The sequence below is a fragment of the Thunnus thynnus genome, chromosome 10, assembly GCF_963924715.1.
Source record: "Thunnus thynnus chromosome 10, fThuThy2.1, whole genome shotgun sequence".
In the NCBI taxonomy this organism is placed as follows: domain Eukaryota; kingdom Metazoa; phylum Chordata; class Actinopteri; order Scombriformes; family Scombridae; genus Thunnus; species Thunnus thynnus.
In genome coordinates, this window is record NC_089526.1 from 1,618,947 (window position 1) to 1,639,677 (window position 20,731).

General features: G+C 38.7%; 1 protein-coding gene across 2 annotated transcripts in view; it reads left to right on the plus strand.

Moving 5' to 3' along the window:
* Nucleotides 1-20,731, plus strand: part of LOC137190746 (collagen alpha-6(VI) chain-like) — a 75,899-nt gene that overhangs the window by 19,399 nt on the left and 35,769 nt on the right. Inside the window, exons 6-21 of one of the 2 annotated variants that reach the window (XM_067600327.1) lie at nt 28-570; nt 3,928-4,479; nt 5,348-6,079; nt 6,163-6,518; nt 7,495-7,573; nt 10,731-10,876; nt 11,756-11,848; nt 12,892-12,945; nt 13,516-13,587; nt 14,948-14,974; nt 15,164-15,208; nt 17,208-17,261; nt 17,435-17,497; nt 18,658-18,723; nt 19,329-19,382; nt 20,641-20,676. In XM_067600327.1, coding sequence (XP_067456428.1) covers nt 28-570; nt 3,928-4,479; nt 5,348-6,079; nt 6,163-6,518; nt 7,495-7,573; nt 10,731-10,876; nt 11,756-11,848; nt 12,892-12,945; nt 13,516-13,587; nt 14,948-14,974; nt 15,164-15,208; nt 17,208-17,261; nt 17,435-17,497; nt 18,658-18,723; nt 19,329-19,382; nt 20,641-20,676 — 2,972 coding nt within the window. The remainder of the gene's footprint in view (nt 1-27; nt 571-3,927; nt 4,480-5,347; nt 6,080-6,162; nt 6,519-7,494; nt 7,574-10,730; nt 10,877-11,755; nt 11,849-12,891; nt 12,946-13,515; nt 13,588-14,947; nt 14,975-15,163; nt 15,209-17,207; nt 17,262-17,434; nt 17,498-18,657; nt 18,724-19,328; nt 19,383-20,640; nt 20,677-20,731) is intronic. The other variant, XM_067600328.1, reaches the window with a different exon arrangement.

Consider the following 20,731-nt stretch of genomic DNA (forward strand, 5'->3'; position numbering starts at 1 on the left):
ATTCTTACAGTTGCTTTTCTTCTCCAGCTTGTGTACAAAAGGATAAAGCGGACTTCTACTTCCTGATAGACAACTCAGAAAGCATTAGTGAACCCGACTTCAATGATACAAAGAACTTCATCATTGAGTTTCTGCATACCTTAAATGTGGGGCCACAAAATAACCGTGTGGGGCTTGTGAATTTTCCAACTTTGGAATTTGACCTGACAAAGCACGCAGATGCAGATGCACTGGAGAAAGCTGTGAAGGATATTATGCATAAAGGAGGTGGGACAAATACAGGGAGAGCACTGTCTTCAATGGGTGAGCACTTTAAGAGACACACTCGTGGTCAAGTCCCACAATACCTGATTGTCATCACTGATGGAGAATCCCAGGATATAGTTGAGGATCCTGCAAAAAAACTGAGGGAGCAGGGCATCATCATCTACGCCATCGGGGTGAAAAAGTCAAACAAAACTGAGCTGGATGATATTTCCGGTGACCCTAAGAGGACTTTCAATGTCACCACTTTTGATGCCCTGAAGACGCTCACAGATGACATTATCACAGACATCTGTTCTCCAGAATGTAAGAAAAACACTTGACTTTAAAATGCATGTCTAGCATGTAGACAGGTTCTGTTCCAGAAGTAAGAAAACTTCATTCAAATCACACTGACAGTTGTAGTGATGTAAATAAGTAAAAGTCCAGCCAGGGAACTAAACCATACTCAACAGTATGTTGTGTTGTTCAGTCCATATGTTTAGTCAAGAACTGAAAAAAAAAATCTGATATAGTAGTTTATTTAAATATTTCTGTGTTTTTGCAGTCTTAGACAAACAGCATTTCCCATAAGCCCACAGACCATTGCGGGTTAAAAGTCACAGCTTTTTGACTCACCAAGACCATGGGCCAGTCAAGGGGTCGCGTTTAGTTCAGAGATGTCTGAAAATGGTTAGTTCAGACATGTTTGTAGAAAATACTGTTAGAGAATTTTATGGATATGGACAAAATGTTATTTGATGCACTACATCATGTACATTTTCAAGGGAGCTGTTTTTTGTATGGTCACTTTATTGCAGTAAATTTTGTCACAAAGTCACAAAGTTTGCAACGTCTGATAGCAACTCTTGCAGTGAAGATGATTTGTCTTACAATATAGGTAGTAAATTCCAGGAACACGCCCAATTTTTTCAGAAAGACCAATTAAAGAAATGCAGAACCAGAAATTGTGTTGAGTTACAGAGCCTTGGTTGTAGTGTCATAGTAACTTTTCAGGTGTTGTTCCAGAAGTAAGAAAACTGTTATTTAATATTTCTGTTTTTGGCAATCTTGAGTGAACACCATTACTATACACTCTAGACCAAATGTAACTAGCTCAACATAAGAGTCTAGGCAAGTGGCCGTGGCTACTTCAGGTAACTTCAGGACAGAGACAGTGTAGACATTTTCAGACAGCAGAGTTTTCAGCTTGAAGTTGGAAAAATTACAATAGAAAAGATTGTTGGTGAATAGTACCACTATCCCTATGAATCTTAAGACACACAGGGACATATGTGGATTTTTAATAATTATTGGTATTAAAATTACAAAAGGCAAAGTGATTTTGAATCAGGTTTTCTCACTATTGAAACAGAACCTGGAAGTTCCAGTTTCACTTTGGCTCTGTGTAGAGTGTATAGTAGCCAGACTGAGCTACACTCTCTTCCACTGCACAAGTGGATCCTTACTAATTTGGGCAAAAGGTTCATCTGAGAAGTGCTCTTTTAAAGGGCTAGAAAACAATGGAAATGAGCTTTGGGGTGGATTAGGGTGATGGTGGGTCTTCCTGTGCTGTAACATAATTTTATCTCCTCAGTCTTTTAAGTTATTTGAAATTTTGAAATTCGTGGCTCAAGATCAAGCGGTGTTGAGGCGGTACTCGTTACTATGTCACACCAGAAAGTTATCAAATATGCAGGAAGCTTTAGCATGAGGCCACCGCCACCCAGTGCTGCACTGAGAGTGTAAGTAAGAGTTTGTATCACAGCCATTTGATAAGCAAAGGAGGACACTGGAAGTGTTGCTGGTTGTTCAGCAGCTAAAAAGTCGTTACAGCCTTCCAGAGGATGGAAATATACATCAGGAATGGCTGAAATTCATTTTGGAGACAGTCTTCCCTTACCATGTGAGGCAGCTGGACTCATGAGATCACACAAGAAGGGAGAATGTTGGACTGTCTGGAATTGGTCTTAACTAGCTTTCCTCATATCTTTGCAGAAGAACATTTTTTGTATCAATAGATGACCACTCCTCCAAACACTATGAGGTTACCTGTGGGGTAGCTCTATGTGAGCGTGTCTCTTGATGACACTGGGCCGAGTGACTCACCTTTTAACTGTATTTTAGATATAAAGGCCTGGATGTCACAGGATTTTTTTACTGCTCAACCAGGATAAACCAGAGGCACTGATCATTGGCTCAGAGGCTCATAGAGAGAACCTGGTCTCCAAACTAAACACACTGAGACTCAATTAAAGCCAAGAGGCAAGAAATCTAGGAGTGATTTTTGATTGTGATTTTAATTTCACAGCTTATGTGCGGCGTGTCACAAAAACAGCATTTTATCATTTGGAGAACATCTCCAATGTGAAGCCATTTCTCTCTCTGAGCAACACAGAGAGACTGATGCATGCATTCATTACAAGCAGGCTAGACTATTTTAATGCTCTCCTTTCTAGTCTACCGAAGAATACAATTAATCAGCAACAATTAATTAAGAATTCTGCTGCACGAGTGCTAAAACCAAAAGGAGAGCACACATTACACCTATTTCAAAGTCTTTACACTGGATACCTGTTAGTTTTTGTATTGATTCAAAAATGATTTTATTAGTTTATAAGGCACTTCATGGTCTTGCATTAAACTACATTTCAGAAATGCTTCTGATTTATGAACCAGGAAGACCCCTCAGATCCTTCAGTTCTTCTCTTTTAGCTTTTCCACAAAGCAGAACAAAACCCTTCAGTGATGCTGCTTTCAACCGTTACGCTCCAAGCTGCTGGAACAGAGAGGAGCTATTTAGTCTGGCTTTTATGTAGTGTCTTATAATTTAATGGTTTTATTATTTAAATTTATTTTATTTATAATCATCATTATTTATTTTATTCTATTTTGTTTTATCAACATTTTAACACTGATCAATAGAATTTATGTTATTATATTTATTTTGGGTAGTATTACACAATTTTATTTTTTGTTGTTATTTTTATTGCTTGTGATATATTTTATTATGTATCTTTTATTATCTTAATTATCCATCTTTTGTTGTTGTCTTATTCGGTTAACTTTTTTTCAGTTCTTTTAGTGCACATTTGTCTCCAAATCCATTTTTAAAATCCCACGTTTTGTCAATTGCTCGTGAAGCACTTTGAATTGCATTTGGATTATTATAATGTTTTTGATTATCATTATGATTGATTTGGTAGTATTTGATTAGGTAGTATTCTGTTGGCTGGGGGTGAAAGTGGGGGCCACACCTCCAGCCAATCAGAGAAGATGGTCATTAATAATACAGATTTTATGTAGACAGCCTGCTGGAGGACAGAGGGGAATCTGGGCTGTAAGGAAAGATGGATTTAGAGAAATCTAAATAACTGTTGATAAAAAAAAATGTCACAGATATGTTTAAAATAGACTCAGTAATCATAAAAATTAGTCAAAAAAGGCCATGATACCAGATCTTTAAGAAAAGCTCTCCAAAGCTACCACTTTTAGCTTAGTGGGTTTGACATCAGGACAACATGTGCTTGTAAACAACTAGTCATTTAAAAATTCATATACTTAGTAGCTTGTCTTGTTGCCTGCAATCTCCCAAAATATTCCTGGCTTGACAGGGCCGTCAGGTAAGAAAAGGGTGATAAAAGAGGAACACCATACTAACATTTATGTTCTCTGTGTCTACAGTTTGCAAAGTCGCATCAGGTGATGTCATTTTCTTAACTGACAGCTCTGAGAGTATCTCTGAAGGAGACTTCAAGAGAATGAAAGACTTCATGAAATCTGTCATCAACAAGATTGTGATCGGGGAGGATGCGGTGCATGTTGGCCTCATGCAGTTCAGCACCGATTACCAAATAGAGTTCTCCCTCAGCGAATACTATGACAAAGATCAAATGTTTCAAGCCATCAATGACATGCAGCAGATGAAAGAAGGCACGCGCACGGGTAAAGCCATCACAGCGGTGTCGCAGTATTTCGATAAATCGGAGGGAGGGCGTCCTGAGCTGAAGCAGAGGCTGGTGGTGATAACAGATGGCAAATCCAACGACAACGTCACAGAAAGCGCTAAGCGTCTGATGGACAAGGGAGTGATTATCTATGCCATCGGAGTGATGGACGCCAACACCACCGAGCTGCGGGAGATCAGCCACTCAGAAGACAGGGTTTATTATGGGAGGGACTTTGACGCGCTGAAGGACTGGGAGAGCCAGGTGGCTTTGGAGATCTGTGAGACCGGTGAGAGTCCAGGACTGTATCAAAGCAGCACTTTTGAGTAATAATAGTAGTATATCTGAATTTAATGTATTTATTTTATTTGTAAGGGACCATATACAGTGTTTAACATAAATGTTACCATTTGATGTTCTGTGCTAGAATTAGCTTACAGCTAATTTTCCTCTGCAGTCACTTCAGCAGGTCACAAATAAAACATACTGTATGTGCAGAAGCAGAACAGTACCAAGCAAAAAACACCCAGGACACATAATACAAATTTACACACAGTAGCACATTACATACATCCACCGTGTCAACTAGAAATGACAAATGTATGCTTTACAAATTAAAGTTTAAGTTCAAGATTATTCACATACATGAGAAGAACATGAGATAAAATATAGAGTCAATGGTAACAGAGTTGAGTAGCAGACTTTTTAATTTGGTTTTAAAAGTACTGATGGAGCTGCAGCTCTTCATGTCGTCAGGTAGGAGCTTTCACAGAGAATGCTGACTGCATATTTAAAGCTTTAGTTACTTGCAAATTTTGAAAAGTAAACCTAATCAGATTAAAAAGAAGGGATTTGAAAGGGGGGGGGGTGTCATGAGAGGATGACGAAAATTAATCCATCAAATTGATGGAATTATTTGTAATTTATCAAAATTTCCCCCTCAGACCAGGCCCTGTTGGTACAATGGTACTTCATAAACATGTGAATGTGCAGCTTAATAGTGTATGTTTGCTCAATACACCTGACATCAATAGCAGAGTATGGCAAAAGTCTTAAACCACCAGAATATAGTTTAAATCACACTATAAAGTGAAAAAGTTTCATAGTACACTTGGTGATTAGTAATGTTGGCAAATGCCCTTCCTTTTCTCTGGCAGTTCCTCCTGTGGCAGTTTGCAAGGCTGACGTGGTTTTCCTACTTGATAAGTCCAGCAGCATCACACCTGACAACCACACAGTCATGTTGGACTTCACGGCAGGACTTGTGGAAAGCTTCAACATAAGCAAAGAGTTTGTTCAAGTTGGAGCTGCACAATTCAGTGATGATCCTAAGCATGAGTTTTACCTCAACAAGTACTACAAGAAGGAAACTGTGATCAAAGAAATCCTCAAACTAAAGCACACTGGTGTAGACACCTACCTTGGAAAGGCCTTGGGCTACATGACGGATTACTTCACACCGGAACATGGTAGCCGTAAGTCTGCTAATATCTCCCAGATACTGGTGGTGTTCTCAGACGGAGATGCTCATGATGAAGTGGAGGACAAAGCCAACAATCTCAGGAATATGGGGGTTGAGATTTTTGTCATCGGTGTTGGAGATGTCCACCTCCTGCAGCTCTTGCAGATCACTGGAAGCCCTGTGAGAGTGTTCAATGTGCATCAGTTTGACAAGTTGGACAACATCAAGAAAGACCTGGCCTCCGCCATCTGTAAATGTGAACAACAACAAAAAGATGAACCACCTCAACCTACAGGTGAACCTACATCTGAACCTAGACCTGAACCTACACCTGAACCTAGACCTGAACCTACACCTGAACCTAGACCTGAACCGACACCTGAACCCAGACCTGAACCTACACCTGAACCTAGACCTGAACCACCTGGTGAGTTGATAAGTGCTATTTTGCCTTAATTTTTCTACATTTCTGCCATTCTTATATTTTTAATGTTGCTGCAAAATATAAAGTCTCTACCTCAGGTCCTGTAGTACACGGAAACTGCAGCATCGATATCGGCATCGGATTTGATATTTCACAAAGAGCCAGAGTTCCTTGGAAGACGCTCCATGACAACCTGCTGGCTATTGTCAAATACATTTCCTCTGTGGACGGCCTGTGCTGTGTCAAGACTAAAGTCATACCCAACATTGCCTTCCGACTGGTAGACCGTGATGGAAAATCCCTGTACGACACAAACTTTGAGGTGTACAGTGAGGACGTGTTACAGAAAGTCATGAAGATATCTAAACCTACTTACTTCAACACCGCCCTGCTGAACTCCTTCAAAAAGATGTTTAAGGACAAATCCAAAGCTCATGTGAAGGTGAGAGTGACGCAGCTTTCAACCCTGGAAAAGGATGTGTTTTCATTTATTTATTATGAAATTAAGGTGAAGGATGAGTTCTCATTCTGTGACAGCAGTGAATGTTTTCAATCAGACTTCAATTCTTGAAAATGTGAGTTAAAAGTGGTTTTAGAAAATCTAATATATGGAAAAGGAGATAACACTAGTACTGTTTCATATTTTCCAATGTCTTTACAGTCTATGTATGGCTTATTATGGCTTATTTGGTAAACAAACCAGATGAAGAGTCTACAGCCATGCTACCAACTCTGTGAGGCTGCCTACTTAGGCACAGCGATGCTTCAAGCTATATGCTATAATCAGCATGCTAACAAGCTCACAATGACAATGCTAATATGCTGATGTTTAGCAAGTGTAATGTTTGTCATGTCCACCATCGTAATGGAGCATATTAGCATACTAACATTTGCTAATTAGTAATTAATAGAAAGTACAGCTGAGGCTGAAACTAATGGCATTTCCATTAGTTTTGTGGGTATTTAGTCATAAACAAAAATACTGAACAAAGTGAAATTTTGAACAGATGATGGCGCTAGATAAAAAGTCAGAGCATCACCAAAGTTACTGCAATTCATCTTGACATGAATTAGTCTAGACCAAATTTCATGCCAATCCATCTAAAATTTGTTGAGACATTTCACTCAAAACCACAAATCTAAACCTTGTGGTGGTGCTAGAGGATACGTCAGAGAATCACCAAAGTCAGTAGGATTCATCCTCTGGAGAGAACAATTGTCTCTACAAGGTTTCTATGGTAATCAAATATTTGTCAAGTCTGGACTAAAGTGATGGCCTACAGACAGACAGACATTGGCATCCCTAGAAGCTTGGCTAAAAACATGTAAACAGCATACAAAATAGTTTGTCCTTTGCAGACCTGAGTGAGTGATTCTCACTAAGAACAATCTAACATGTGACCAACCTCACCCTTCAGGTGCTGGTGATCTTCTCAGACGGACTCGATGAAGACGTGACGAGTTTGAAGCTTCAGTCAGAACTACTGAGAAAGTCAAGTAAGTACTGGGAGGCAGAGGTGTTTCTAAAATTGCTCTGATAAATAGAAATATAGAATAATATCATATTATAATATTTATAGTCATACCACAACTCCACTTCTTTTTCCATGCTTCCATTTTTCCAATCTGTCCTCTTCTTCTTCTTCCCCTTTCTCTTCTGTAGTTCTTTCTTTCATTCATCTCTTCTACCCATCTTTCATTGCCTCTTTTTTCCCCCTTATGCCTTTTTACCTCTTTTTTTCCATCTTTCTTGCCCATCCCCCTCTGACTTCCTTTCCAACCTTTACTTGGTAAAAAATGTCACGCACTATACTCAAGTCATCGTGGTGTAAATGGTTTAAATTCTTCAAAAGTATATAATAATAAAGAAAGTCAAGAGGGGCTGCCCCTCAACATGATGTCAGTGCCCCTGTTCACCAGATGCGGAATGTGGAGGGCTCTCAGAGACAGAAGGTGTTCTGAGCCCCACACCAACAAGTTCTACACTATCTTCAACAGGGCTGCGGACCGGACCCCACCCTGCCTGTTGATGTAGTCAACTGTGGCGCAGTTGTCTGTTCTCACAGTCTACCCTGAACCACCATTGCAGGCAGCATATGTGCAGGAGCCCCAGTGGAACGACTCGATGGCCCGCTGCCATGAGCCCCAATGCCTGCATGACAGTCAAAGCTGTCACCGCCACAGCCTGAACTGCCACTGAAGTGCCGTCCATCTGGGTTCTGACAGAACAGCCCGCAGCCTGGCCGAATCTGGCACTCTTCTTCCAGTTGATTGCAAAGCCTAACTGAGTTAGGTGCAACACTAATCTGGCTGTGTGGAAAATGGCCCATCCTCTGGACCTGGCCATGACAATGAGGTTATCTAAATAGAAGACGACACTCTCACCACAGTTGCAGAGCAGTTGCAGCGCTGTGTCCACACACTTGCTGAACGTGCAGGGAGATGGGGAGTAGTCGAACGGCAGCCTGTTGTAGTCATAGGCTATCCCCTGGAAGGCAAAACACAGGAACTTCCTGTGTTTCGGTGCCACCTTGACATGAAAATAAACACCTTTCAGGTTGATGGTGGTGAACCAGTTGCCTGATTGAATCAGTTCCAGCAATCTCCTCATGGTCAGCATGTGGAACGTCTTTGCCAATGTATTGGTTCAGAATGCGGATATCCAAAATGGGTTTGAAACATCCCATCTTCTTGGGAACAAAGGAAATACGCAGAGTAAAACCCCTTCTGTCTGTCATGAGTGGGAATGACCGACACCTTGTTTTGATAACAGGTGCTGGATCTCATCAAAGAGAAAATCTATTTCCTCTTGAGAGAATAGATTTATTTCCTTGATGCCCAAATATGGAGGAGGAACACAGCAGAACTAGAGAGAATAACCCAGTCTCAGTGTTTTGTCCATCCACTCCGATAACACGCAGCTGTGATGCCATTTCTCGTCACAGCGGAATGGGACACCACATCGTCGAAAATGTTCCCACCATTTCTGGCATAGATCTGGAGGAAGTGCTAAGCAGAATACGCAGGGCGGTGGCTGTATCATGCCACTCTCTGCGTAGTGCCACCCGAGGTACTCAAACTGGGAAGTGATGCCCGGCGAACATGAGACCAAGGCACGACGGAAGGAACGAGCATGTACCGGCGACTCCATCCCTGGAGAAGAGAGATAAGTGAGCTGATTCGCCATTGCTGAAGAAAAGAAGAGCTAGTAGAAGAGCGGTAGCTAGACACTGCTTATATAGGGTGCAGGATATTTGAATCGGTAGGCGTGTCCTGATTGGCTGGCTACGTACATGCAAATTTCAGTGAGCAATTGTGTGTGTGTGATTGGGGAGGAGTATTACCTATAGAGTCCAGTAGAGGGGGGAGCCTGTGTGAGAACTTTTACTATGTCATTTGTTCAGCGTTGCTGTAAAGACTCAGAAGTGAGGGTGAAAAAATCATATAAATAATCATTAAACAAAAAGAAAGAATTTTAATATGGTTTAAAGTGATATTTATATGAAAATATTTCATTTGAAATAATGTCATATTGTAATTGAATTAGCTCATTTTTATGTATTTCAACATAAAGACCACAGTTGTGGAACATGAACAAAAGTGGTATTTGGACCCATAAAATGCTTCATAAATTTTATTAAATCACATTATTTAGTAATTATTCTTCATGTCAAGATGTGTAATAACACTGTGTATATATTTATCAAGTGTCATATGTACACCCATATGTAGACAGTCATTTTGCAAGATTTTGAGTGTAAATTATACAAACTTCTTTCTTATTTTTCGAGTTTTGATATAACAAACTTGATAAAATCACTACAATAACCATCTCAATCAATTCCTCATGCCAAAATTATATAGAAAAATGGGGTCATTTGTCTCTGTATGATGTCTTGTTCAAAAGTTATGTCAATTTTCAATTTCCGCCAGAAATCCAAGATGGCCGCAAAAAATGGCTGCCAAACGGACCCATGGGACAATATTTCGAGTTGGGAACATGAAAATTTGTTTACTAGACACCTTGAGGATTACAAAAAACTAAGTTAGAAAAATATATCAGTGGGGTGCATGGGAACCCCCCCTTCCTACTAGACTATTATGCTTTATTGAAAACTTCTGCACATAAAGACATTTTTACATTTTTTGTTTTTTTCCATAAAAAGTGTACTAGAGCATGTCTAGTACTACTCTCATACAAAATGATATTTCTGAGTAGCCTAAATAAGCAACAAAAACACCCTAGGGTTGAAAGGATTAAGAAAATACATTCTGCATCATAGTTTTTGATGATTTACTCTGCTGTAATATGTAGTATTATGTCTCGTAGTGTTTTGTTATGTCAGTCCTGCAGTTTTCAACCTCCATAAAAAGATGATGTTTCAGTGTTTTAACAGAGCTCACAATTTAGCTGGTTTGCTGGCAGGCTAATAAACAAAGGATAGAAAATAGATCAGGCTTTACATACATCACACAAATTCATCAATGTCTCTCGAACCTGTGAATCAGCTTGGGATATTCCTAAAATCAAGTTGAATGTAGCCATTTGACATAATATTTTATAAAGTGCATTATGTCAGTTTGTAGACCAATGACACATGAACTCCTCTGAGGTAGTAAATCTCTTATTTGTTGTTGTGTTTATTGTCTGCAGAAGTCAGCGCTCTGCTGACTGTGGCTCTGGAGGGAGCCCATAACCCCGCCCAGCTGCAGACGGTGGAGTTTGGCCGAGGTTTCGACTACAACAATCGTCTCAGCATCACCATGCCCAGCATCGCCAGCACCATCCTCACACAAATTGCGAGTCTTTCATGACGTGACTTTTTAGCATTTATTAACCGACTCACTGTAGTCTGTACTGTACATTTACTGCCAGAAAGTTGTGAAAACAACGGGTGTGCTTTGAATACACCCCCGTTTTCACAGGTAATTTGTTAGTCTGTCCCTCCCGCCGCAGGAAATAATGGATTACTCCTGGAAAGCTACTGATGTAGCACTTTTCTCCTTATGAAAATAACACGGAGATGATTCGACCAATGAGAATTTAGTCAGACGAGAGCATATCGACCAACTAATCGACCAGTCAACCAGCAGACTACAGCCCTAGACTAGAGAGTGCAAAGATGAGCCAAAACAGTGCAAAGTTAAGACAAAATGGTGCAAAGACGAGTCAAAAACAGTACAGAGACCAAAAAGTGTTGTTAGACAATCCGTTTAGCACCTCATCTGAAGCACACTGAAGCCTTTACTCTCCATTAACATCAACTGGAACAAAAGTCTGACAGAAAGATAAAAGATGTCACTTGTAGGATCAATGAACTTTGTATTGACTTATTCATCACTGATAGGACATTATAAAATGACATTTATTATATGGAATGTATTGAAATAGTTTAGTTTGTGTTGGAAGTGAGTGAATTCATGTAACAGTGTTGGTCTAGTTTAGCATATTTATAATGGAAAACAGTTGTGTTGTGTATAACTCAATCAAAAGTGAAATAATACACCTTCCAACAACTTCAAAGTTGTCTGATTTACATGTTGTATAATTGTCTACGTAGTTTGAGTTTTGAAATAAGGCCATTAGAAAGAAATGTTTAAAACTGTGCTGTTTAATATTAATATATATATAAATTTATATTAAATCTTTTGTCTTCTGCTCTCTGTGTCTCTCTGCAGGTTACAGTGTCAGAAAGGGAGTGTTGCAACGTCATGTGCAGATGCTCGGGACACCCAGGCATCCGTGGTTCTCATGGCCACCCAGGGTCAAAGGTGACTGCCATAAATACACATCTTTAAACTTTAAACATGATGTCAAGAAAGAAAATCTGGTCTGGGCTGAGAGCAAGTGATTTCATGAAGTCAGCAACAGGCCTGGTTTTGTGTATTCAGAAAGTAATAGTCTGGTAAAAGATAAACTTGCTATATACTCTCAAAATTGGGGGTCTGTCCTTGTTTTTTTAGGAAATAGTTCATTTTTCGAAATGTGTTTATTTATTTAATATTTATTAATTTATTTTATTTATTGCGTGTGTGTGTGTATATCTGCACTACTTTTACTCTTGCCCTATTGTCTGTAACTGTTAATCATTCAATTATGTAAAAGTTTTCACTGTCTACTACTCGTCATCTCTAACGGACGTCTATCATAATCTATGAATTGTGTAATTGCAAGATCTGGATCTGTTTTGTTTTGGGAGGAGGGTTTGAAGGTGTGTGGGTAATTGCACCATATTGGTGATTTCATGTTGACTGTATATTGTATAAACATTCTCATAATAAAACATATATATATATATATAAAACAACAGTCAACCATATAATCATCAAGATAAGTGGTTGCTCAGGTGTATTTATAGAAGGTAGACATACATATAATGGGCTGCCTTGCATAACGATCCGTCTAGACATGTTTGACGATATATAAACTACTTTACATTGAATAACTTTAAAAATTAAAAACTTTAAATTTTGTGTCCTCCTTCACTGTAAAGTCCATTCTCACTGTTTGTGCCCTTGAAGCTTTAAGTTTTCACATCACACTTGTGTAAGTTGCATACTGGACCACGATTGGCTCCAAACTAATTGTGATGTCACAAATCCTGCTGATATGTCCACGTGTTAAACTGAGATTTAAGGTGAGCTCAGAGAAACTTTCCTCCTTCAGCAGATGACTGTGAAAACAACCTCTGCACAGAGAAGAGAACAACATCCAGCTGAACGAAGAAGAAGAAGAAAAAAAACATGTTTTTGAGTTCATTTTTGGCTTCAGTTAATAATCTATTTGAATCTGTTTGTGTCTGTTTTATAAACAGGGTTTGCCTGGGAGGAGGGGTCACTCTGGCTTCCTGGGAGAGGAGGGGCACGCCGTAAGTGCTTCTTCATACAGTTTTTACTCCTTTTAAGATGAGATGAAACTTGGTGGAGTGGTGAAAAAAAACTGGAGGCCTTTTGTCGCTGAAACAGCTTTTGGCTGTGTTGAAACTTGAACTGAAATGTGGGTTTAAAACAACCTGCTCCTTTTTGAACTCTTAGTATTTTTTGAGTGTAATAAATTTAATAATTGATAAAATAAAATTTATCAGCCTTACCTAGCATCACCTTCAACCAAATTTTTTTGAGATTTGTTAACATGTAGTTAATATATCATGCTAACTAACATACAGACATACAAATGGGACCAAAATTGATACGAGTATGAAGCCAAACAAAAGAAACCAAACAAAAGATGATTTTGTGGATACACAATTTGTCCTAAAGTCAATAAAAAAATGAAAGAGCCTTAAAACAGGCTTTTAACAAACGTAAATTACTAAAATGCCAGTAAAACTATCACTTAAAAAGGAAATTGTTCATAGGATGAAACTGCTTGACCTGCTCGTATTTTCTGGACTCTTGTGTAGTCTGCGGTCACAGTTTGATTTGTCTGGTTGTTGCAGGGCGACCGAGGACCTCCTGGACCAGTTGGACCTCCGGGCATCCAGGGCTGTCCTGGAACCAGAGGACAGAAGGTACAGCACTGCTTAATACTACTGAGAGGAACACAATAACACTGAAGATGGAAAAATGCCTCCTACTGAGTGATGTTAAGACCAAATAAAAAGGGAATTAAGTGCTGTGGTCTGTTGTGTTTGTGGGGCTCTAGAGGGTGTGTCATTGCCAGTATTGATACCATGACTGGATGTTTTTTACATTAGTTTTTAAAAAAAATAAGATTAAGTAAAGTAAGAATGTAACAATAACATTTTGTCATGGCTTCATGTTCTTCACCACCATAGTTCACTGTCCACACTACCCTACAAAGGCAGAGGATACAGTGAAGTTTAAGGGCGGCTGGGGGAGTAACAAATAGAAAACTTGTCATTGTTATTTTATGTAGTTTCAGACCACAACAAATAATTGCATAACCCACATGTAGATACTGAACTATGGATAATCTCCACAGGATGTAAGGAGAATATACAGTATCTACCAACAGCATGTCCATTTTTACTACTTGGTTTATATATTGATTTTTAACAGGGATGCACAGTACATTTATTTTTCCAGATAAATCCAAGGGTGCACGTTGCTGAAGTAAAAGATAACAGTCAGTCGTGGTGGATTGCAACATTACGGAAAAATAGGCAATAAGAAAATTAACTTTAATTTGATTATTTAATATATTTTGGGAATTGAATCTGTGTTTTGCAAGGTATCTACCCATCCTTCCACCATTGATATTTATACTGAAATCATTTAAAATTTATTACATTTCAATACGTGACTTCAAAAGGTACCTCAGCCACCAAATCACATGAATTATATGAGGTAGAAGCTAAAATGGTTGTTGCTGCTCATCTGCTAAGCTAGTTAGCTTAAGCAGGAGTTTAGCTGGGTTTTTATTCTCCATCATGATTGAATTTAGCTCCTGCTTTGTTTAGTTATGTGAAATAACTGACCGAATTACCAAAATGTCAACAGTTACATAGCTTAATAACTATATTCAAATTTAGTTTTAAGGCTATCTCACAAGCTAGCTGTGATTTAAAGCTAACTGATTTAAAGGTTTAATGCTCCATCATGATTTTCACATGATAATTTGCACAGTTTCACAATTTTCTATATAATAGAACAGATGTAATGTAAGACTCTGGTCTGAACCCGCGTTTCACCAAACACGTCTTTTCTACATTTTTTGCCTGCGTGGAGCGACATCAGAACCTTTTGGCTTCTAGTACATATCTGTCCAAAAATATGACATTTAATTTTATACAAACACTTACAAGTTTACTGTGAGAGTAGCCTGGAAATGTTCATAATAGTAATAATATATGCCCATCTTGTTGTCCTTTGCCTGGTATGTTTATATCCTGTTGTTTGTGTGTGCAGGGCAATCCAGGATTCTCTGGCGACAGGGTGAGTGACTCAGGCTTCCTGGAACGTAAAGACAATGAATTAAGCAAGAGAGCAAATGTGAAATGCAGCATTAAGTGAAGAGTGTTTGGACAAATATTTAAATCTAGACAAACATTTTAGTTCAGATGTGTTCTCATTAAGAGAGGGCAGCTGTGAGATGTTACAGATGATTCTCTACCAACGCTGCAGGGTGAGAACGGAGAAGACGGACTGGATGGAATCAATGGAGAACAGGTACGAATGTCAGCAGCTATATCAGTTCAGCATATCATTAAAAAGATAAACCAAGACCTCAAATCAGCTTTCTTCTCTTCGATAAATATAATAATTTATTATTATTATATTATGTTAACACCTTAAACCTCCTCACTGTGAGGTTTCTTATCTTGAGATTTCCCGTATAACATTCAACAATCAATTCAATCAATCAATCAATTTTTATTTATATAGCGCCATATCACAACAGAAGGCACTTTTCACATAGAGCAGGTCAAGACCGTACTCTTTAATTTACAGAGACCCAACAATTCCCCCATGAGCAGCACTTGGCGACAGCGGTAAGGAAAAACTCCCCTTTAACGGGTAGAAACCTCAAGCAGAACCCGGCTCTTGGTGGGCGGCCATCTGCTTTGATCGGTTGGGTTGAGAGAGAGAAAGAGAGAGGGAAAGGGGGAGGGGGGGGGACAGAACAGAACAGAACAACAATCATAACAATAACAATAAGTAAAAGCATCAATAGCCAGGGAAGGATGCCATCAGGACTGTGAAGGACCGCAAAGGCTCGGCCCGGGACTCAGGTTTTCCTGTGAGATGAGAAAGCACAAAAAACTCCGGGGAAGAAGCAAAGTTAGTGACATGCATTGATGTTACATGAATGCATACAGATGGAGAGGAGGAATCAAAGTCAAAGTTTGGGAAAAAGCATCAATTTTTGTTAATTATTAAGAGTTTAACAGTCAAACACCCAGCAGGTTTGATCAGATTTGACTGACATTAGACTGACTTCCCAACTTTTAAATTTATCGCCAACTATTTTAATTTTGATTAATCATTTGAAGTAATTTTTTAATAAAATAAAAAAGTCAAAATGTTCATATTCCAGCTTCTTAAATGTGAATATTTTCTGGTTTCTTTAGTCCTCTATGATAATAAACTGAATATCTTTGGGTTGAGGACAAAACAAGACATTGGAGGACTTTAGGAAACACTGATCGACACGTTTCACCATTTTCTGACATTTTATAGACCAACCAACTAGTCGATTAATCAAGAAAATGATCGACAGATTAATCGATAATGAAAATAATCATTAGTTGCAGCCATAATCTTATGCAATGTGTCCCATTTTTTCATTTGTTCCATTTCCAGTTTTGTCTTTTAACTTGCTGTTGCTTTTGCTGGTTGTAGTCAACACAAGTCAACAATCTGGGTCCTGAATGGTTCACACAGCCTATTTCTCAAAGTTGGAAAGATGATTTTCACTGTGTTGGTCTGTAATCTGATTTACCAACATGAATAAAAGCACATCTTTTTTTTTTTTAAGTCTCTCGTGTTCTTTCAGCTTTGTCCTACATGCTGTACGTTATAAAACTGATCAGTTGTTTGCTAAAATGTAGGTGCAAGATGATCACAGTCATCGGATGTCAATATATACAATGCAGTATATCCCCACGTCTGATGTAGACAGGAAGTTAAAAGACAACATTATGAAGTCGGAGCGTTTCATTGTAGCTGAAACTCATAAGGTCAATAACCTAAAGGATTTTTGAGGCCAATACTGATATTCATATTTGAGCATTTTTAAAATACAATAATATCATCCATTATTATTTTCTTTACACTTTATTTTCTTTGTGTTCATGTTGGACTCTGTTGCTCAGAGTAAAGAGTTGATTGAGAAAGGCTTTTTTCAAACCTGATTCTCCCTCTCTGTAGCCGCAAAATGAGGAATTTAGCAAGATCATTTAGTAGAAAGAGGGGAATGCCAGCAAGATGTAAAAACATCTAAATATAGATATCAGATCACGTTGTAGATAAATATTATGACTTGTGAAATTAAACTATGGAACAGACGTGGATGTCAACAGTGGAAGTATAATCATGTAAACCTGTGTTTCTCCTCTGGAGAGTTAAAGCAAACAATAGACTCTTGATGTGATGTGTGATGTGAGATGATGTGAAAGAAGGTTTTCAGGCTCTCAGTGCTGAGCTGTTTCTGGTTTTTTGTTTGCAGGGAGTGACAGGACTGAATGGAAGTCGAGGAGAGCGAGGACATCCAGGAGAGCCAGTAAGTAAACTAAGAACCTTTTCTCATGACATTTCCCTGCGTGGTGGTACTCGCTGGTCTTTGGGTTTTGTCTGGCTTTATATTTACTTACTTTTGATTCACTGCATAAAAAAATCACATGAAGTGAAGCTCAGAGGTGTTGGCTGATTGACAGGTTGAACTCTTGTCCTCAGGGTATCCCAGGTGGAAGAGGAGAGGAGGGTCTGAAAGGAGAGCGAGGACTGAGAGGAGATCCGGTAAGGTCTGACGTTATCTCTGTTTCTCTGTTTGTCACTCACTTTCTCACCATCAACTTCTTGTTTAACATCCACAATCCCTCACTGGCTTCCCACACTCAAACACCTGAGCTGGGGATGTACATGATGACTGGTGAGATGATTTTGAATCTGATTGGGGCATCGCGACTGATTGGGCAGGAGTTGGAGCGGGTCAGTGCCAGTCTGGGTCAGTTGGTGTTGACAGCCGGCAGATAAAATCATATAGTGTGTGATTTGTCTAATTTTACGTCTTCAGATTCAAACGCTTCGCTCTCATAAATATTTGATATTTACAACCAAAGACGTCACTTGTGTGTCAACGCAAGGGAGACGTACCTGTAAATGAATAAAAGAGAGACGGGATACGGTGAGTAAAAAGGTTTGTGGTGTGAGAGAAACGGAGGAAAAGCTGACTGAGCTGTTAAGAGAAAGAGCGTCTCTACAACATCAAATCAAAGATCTACGTAGCCGACCGGGACCTGAAGTTAGCTTCACTCACACATTACCCACAGCTCTCCATCAGGATCTCACACAAACTCTGACCTTTTTTCTTTGGATGTATCAGACATATATGATGAGGATGTCAAAATGTTCTGACTTCTTGCTTTGTTAAATACTGTTCAGGTATTTAACCTTCCCAATAAAACTCAAACAAGCCAAGTCTACATACTTGGATGTTGCCAAGACAGAAGGAAAGTGAGTCTGCACTCTTGGCTCAGTGTTTATGGTTAAGGACAGTTTAAGAGGCTGATATCCCAACATCCACCATTTCTCATCAACAAACCCTTAAACTAAGAGCAAAGTCCTACAGCTCACATCTCATCCAAATCATTTTGTAACTATAAGTAGTTAACAGACAAACAAAGAGAATTTATCCATAAGTGTTTTTGGCAACATCTTAAAGTCAGTCCTGCTCAGCTCATTCTCAGCCTTTTTAGTCGTCTCTGCAGTCGCATAAATCGTTATATTTACAAGAGTCAGTGACACATAGCTTTAATTTCAATAAATCTAAAAGCAACTCTGCTTTCAGGCGGTCACAGCTGGAACACAGCTGACGGCTCCACTTTAGGAAACTTTGTAGAGTTAATTTTTTCAAAGTGATCGTGTTAAGATTCTGGTTTCTGTGTTTTGTCTGAAAGGGAGAACCGGGTATAACTAACATCCAACAAGGAACCAAAGGAGAACCCGGGAACCCAGGATTACCAGTAAGAAACATCACAGCCTGCATGTGTGCTGAGATCAGTGCTGTGAAATCAACCTCAAGTCCCACAAAGCACTGCTGTTGGAAACATCGAATCAGAGATCCTGTACTTAGGTTACGTGATGACGCCTGAACTAGTTCACTTTGCTAAAGAGAGTCACAGGATATGGTATAAATGTCTGGGAATAGCATAGTAAATGGACCTTGTGTTTGAAATATTCTGGATGAACAAACAAACAAACGTAAAAAAGAAAAGACTTCTGATGGTCATAATATAATCTTAAAGGTCTGTGTTTCAGTGTTGAGACGTTTTGAAGTTATTATGTAAAGGGAACTTTTTGAAAATGTAAATATATACATTCTATTCATACAGAGCTTTTAAAAGGCACTCAAAGACACTTTACATAGATAAACAAGTTGGCAAAAAACATGCTACACACAACAACAACAACAACAGAGCAGCTACTCTACTCTGAATTTGCACCCGGGTTTGTGTTTGTTACACACAAAAAAAATCTCCATATTAAAGTATTTCATCTGTCATTGGCTGAGTCCTAAATCATATATTGTGTATCACTCTGCTGAACTGTGATGTTTCTAAATCTGCAGGGATCACCTGGTCTGGACGGGAATAAAGGAGACGCCGGGGTCGATGGAAACCCGGTGAGATAAAAGATACTCAGTTCATCACAGACATCTGAGAGAAGAAGAGAGTATTTATATTTGAGGCCTGGAATTAAAGAACACTCTGCATCTTTGCTTTTAAAATGATTTGTATTATTAATGGATCATCAAAATGGTTCTCTGTTGATCAATTAACTGATGATTATTTTCATTATCAATTAATCTGTTGATTATTTTCTTTGTTTAGTCTATAAAATGTCATAAAATGGTCATTTTATTCAGCCATGACAGAGTTGCAGAGAGGAGTGCCGGGAGGAGTTTGTTGTGTTGGAGAACAGAAAGTGTAGCTTAATGTTAAAAAGATTTTCAAAGTCATGGCTGAATAACTCAACTCTCAGGAAATTTCAGAGCGAGACTTCTCCTCCAATGAGACTTGGTCAGACACAATAACAAACAGACTGGATCAAGCGAAAGGTTTAATTTCTACATTTAATTTCTCTGTATGGTCCTTTCTATAATGTTGTCGGACACTTATAATAATAATTTGAGCCTGTTGGTGGAAAAAACAAGAACTTTTAGTGGACGTACATTGACGGAGTGTTATTACCCCGTCAGATTACATCACAGCCTGTTTCACAGCTGCTGGTTGAAGCGCTCTTATTCAATACTGGGCCGATTTCAAAATTTGTTGTCTCCATTAGTCACTTAGACACAAAAAGATGGAAAAAGAGGGTCCAGGTTGAAAAATATCAAATTTCCCTTTGAAGAAGCTGAAACCAGAGAATTTGGACATTTTTTCTTGAAAAATTACTAATAACAATTAATCAATTAACGAAATAGCTAACGATTCATTTTATGTTGATTGACTGATCTCTGCAGCTCCAGACTGGTCCACTAATTGCCTCACCTCTGATATCATAAATAAAGACTGACCAGTGCTGGAGCAGTGTTACCAATGTTTTTGTTTGTTAGCGCTATGTGCAGTGTGATATTGATATTTGATATTGATGCTGTTATGTTTTGCTAATTTATATTTTATATTTGTGGGGAAAAACTAATGAAATTTAATACTTTTTTAAATAGCCTGAAAGATACTCGATCGATATGTTATATGGAAACATTTCCAATCTGTGCAGATGAGTCATCGCCTTAATTTGTATCACACAGATTATTAACTGAAACAGTTAATAAAGAAAATACTCAGCAGATTAATTGTTAATGACAATAATCCTTATTTGCAGCCTGAGATCAAATATTCTTTAAACATGTTTAACACTGTTGTTTTTCTGCTGTTCAGGGTCCAGATGGAAGAAGAGGTCCGTATGGTGGGAAGGTATGAACTCAAACAACACTCAGTTTAGCCGGAAAAGGTTTATGTAAATATATCT